Source organism: Austrofundulus limnaeus, unplaced genomic scaffold (assembly GCF_001266775.1).
Source record: "Austrofundulus limnaeus strain Quisiro unplaced genomic scaffold, Austrofundulus_limnaeus-1.0 Scaffold614, whole genome shotgun sequence".
Taxonomy (NCBI): domain Eukaryota; kingdom Metazoa; phylum Chordata; class Actinopteri; order Cyprinodontiformes; family Rivulidae; genus Austrofundulus; species Austrofundulus limnaeus.
The window spans coordinates 90,870-92,939 of record NW_013953016.1 but is presented as its reverse complement, the minus strand read 5'-3'; the positions used below and the strand labels follow the sequence as shown (position 1 = coordinate 92,939).

Genomic DNA, 2,070 nt, shown 5'->3' with positions numbered 1-2,070 from the left:
AATGACTGTTTTATCCCCTTTTATGAGTTTTTGGCTATTGACTATCTTTAAATCGCTTCTTGCTGGTCAACAGTCGGCTCTGGAAGCGATCGCTTTTTTCTTTTTTTTTCTTCTTTTTTTGAAGCGAGTGGTTGAAGCAAATGGAGCATAAGAGCCCCCTGGTGGTTGAAGAAAAAAATCCACGTATAAGCCGCACCGGTCTATAAGCCGCATGGTTCAAATTTCAGGAAAAAATTCGCGGCTTATAGTCCGAAAAATACGGTACCTGAAAAATTACAAACTGAACATCTGTAGGCAAATCCTTAGCTCTTTTTCATTTTGAAACAGCGGCATAAAATTTCTGTTATGGATTTTAGTTTTAGTGCCCCCCTCACAATGGCCCCCCTGAAAAAAAATTCTGCAAACGCCACTGTTTACCGACCCATTGTAGACTGCACTTTTTTCAATTTCTCCACTGTTCATTTAAGAACTCTCTAAGAAACTCTTTAAGAAAATCTCTATTTAGGACCTTTCTTTTATCTGCAAACATCACATGCAACCATTTCGTCAGTGAGTTCAAACCAACGATATGGTAAAAAAAAAAAAAAAGAAAAGTATTTCTCCTACCTTGACATAGTCGACCGCGGCGTCCAGGGCGGCTGCAGGGTCCCTGGGAAAGACAGACAGAGACACGGTCCGGTTCAGAGAGCACATCTTTCCAGAGAGACTCAAAGATCTGCTCCGTGTAGTCCGGTCCCTCTCCATAAATAAAACTGCGGAGCCGCTCGGCTTTGAGTTCAGGCGGGACCTCGACTGGTGCTGATGCTGCTTCTTTAGCTCCTCTCGGTTTAGCTGATGCCTGAGAGGATTTTAAAGGTGAGACCAAATCATCGGTACAAGAGGCCAACATCTCCGTAAAACTGAGAGTCGACCATAATGTCATTTAAAGTTCAGCGGGTTCCACTTTGTAAGTGGGAGTTCTCTTTTTCTGTCTCTCACTCTCTCTCAGGCAGACGTAAACACTTTCACTCGCTGCCCGCCCGACTTGGCCTCCTCCCCCCCCGTCACAACACACATCACAGCCACACGCCTCTCGTTCTTAGCCCACCGACAATTTCACACAGAGGTCAGAGCACACACACAAGCAGCAGCACAGCTCTGTTTTTCAACCAAAACACTGCTTTTTTCTTCTCTTTTTTGTCTAACTGAAGTTTCAGCTGCTTTGAGCTGCTATTAAATGTCTAATTATGAGCTCATTTACAGATGTTGTGTGTTTTTCWAGCAGCAGCTCATATTTTGCTCCTTAAACAATTTAACTTTCACTTCTTCTCGCCTTAAATGATCGTACTTTGGAATATTACTGCAGCTCTTTATGCAGGGGGATTTACATCCAGGGTGGGGGGGCTCAGTGAAAGTGGTAATTAGCTCAAATCCCCGGCTACACGGGGACGGTTGGTAGTTCAAATCCTTTAAGCTGGCGACGGTGTTCCCACGGGAATATTAGCCGAGTTCATTACCTACCAAAGCAAATATGTTTAACTCTAAGCCCTCTTAGTTTTAATAAGGCCTTAAAATAACAAGCAGGATTTAGTTGTACGACTGAACAGAGGCTTTTATTCACAAGAAAATATATCGTTTATTAAAGGCAGGAAGGGGGCTCATCAAGAAACTGAATGTAGGGCCTTGAATTTTGTGCTGCGCCCCTGWATGAAAGACTCTTTGAAGAGACAACATCGTTGTGCTCCTTAATTTAGAACTGATTCTTACTTTGTTGTTATTTTTCTGTGCTGCACTTTATCATATTATTATTTTATGTGGTTATTTGAATTAATGTTATTTATTTCCATGCTTGTTTTACTCAAAACGACAAAGAGGGATCCAAAAAAGGCCCATGTGGCCCCAGAGCCACAGGTTGCAAACCCCACTGTTAAATATTTTTTTATGCAAATGAAAAATTGTGATAATTTTTTTGTTTTTGTTTTGTGTGTTGCCTCTCCAGTACGGAAGACCGAAACTTACATGATTAGAAATAAAAGCAGAAATGTATAAAAGTACTAATAAATAAATACATACACTTAAAATGCACCATTT

The 2,070-nt window shown here is 41.3% G+C and overlaps 1 protein-coding gene across 1 annotated transcript in view; it reads right to left on the bottom strand.

The window, feature by feature from the left end:
• bcar3 (BCAR3 adaptor protein, NSP family member) overlaps window positions 1-2,070 on the bottom strand; it is a gene marked incomplete in the record, with an annotated part of 97,504 nt that overhangs the window by 39,455 nt on the left and 55,979 nt on the right. Inside the window, 1 exon segment of the mRNA XM_014027086.1 lies at window positions 607-838. Within this exon segment, the coding sequence (XP_013882540.1) occupies window positions 607-838 (232 nt within the window).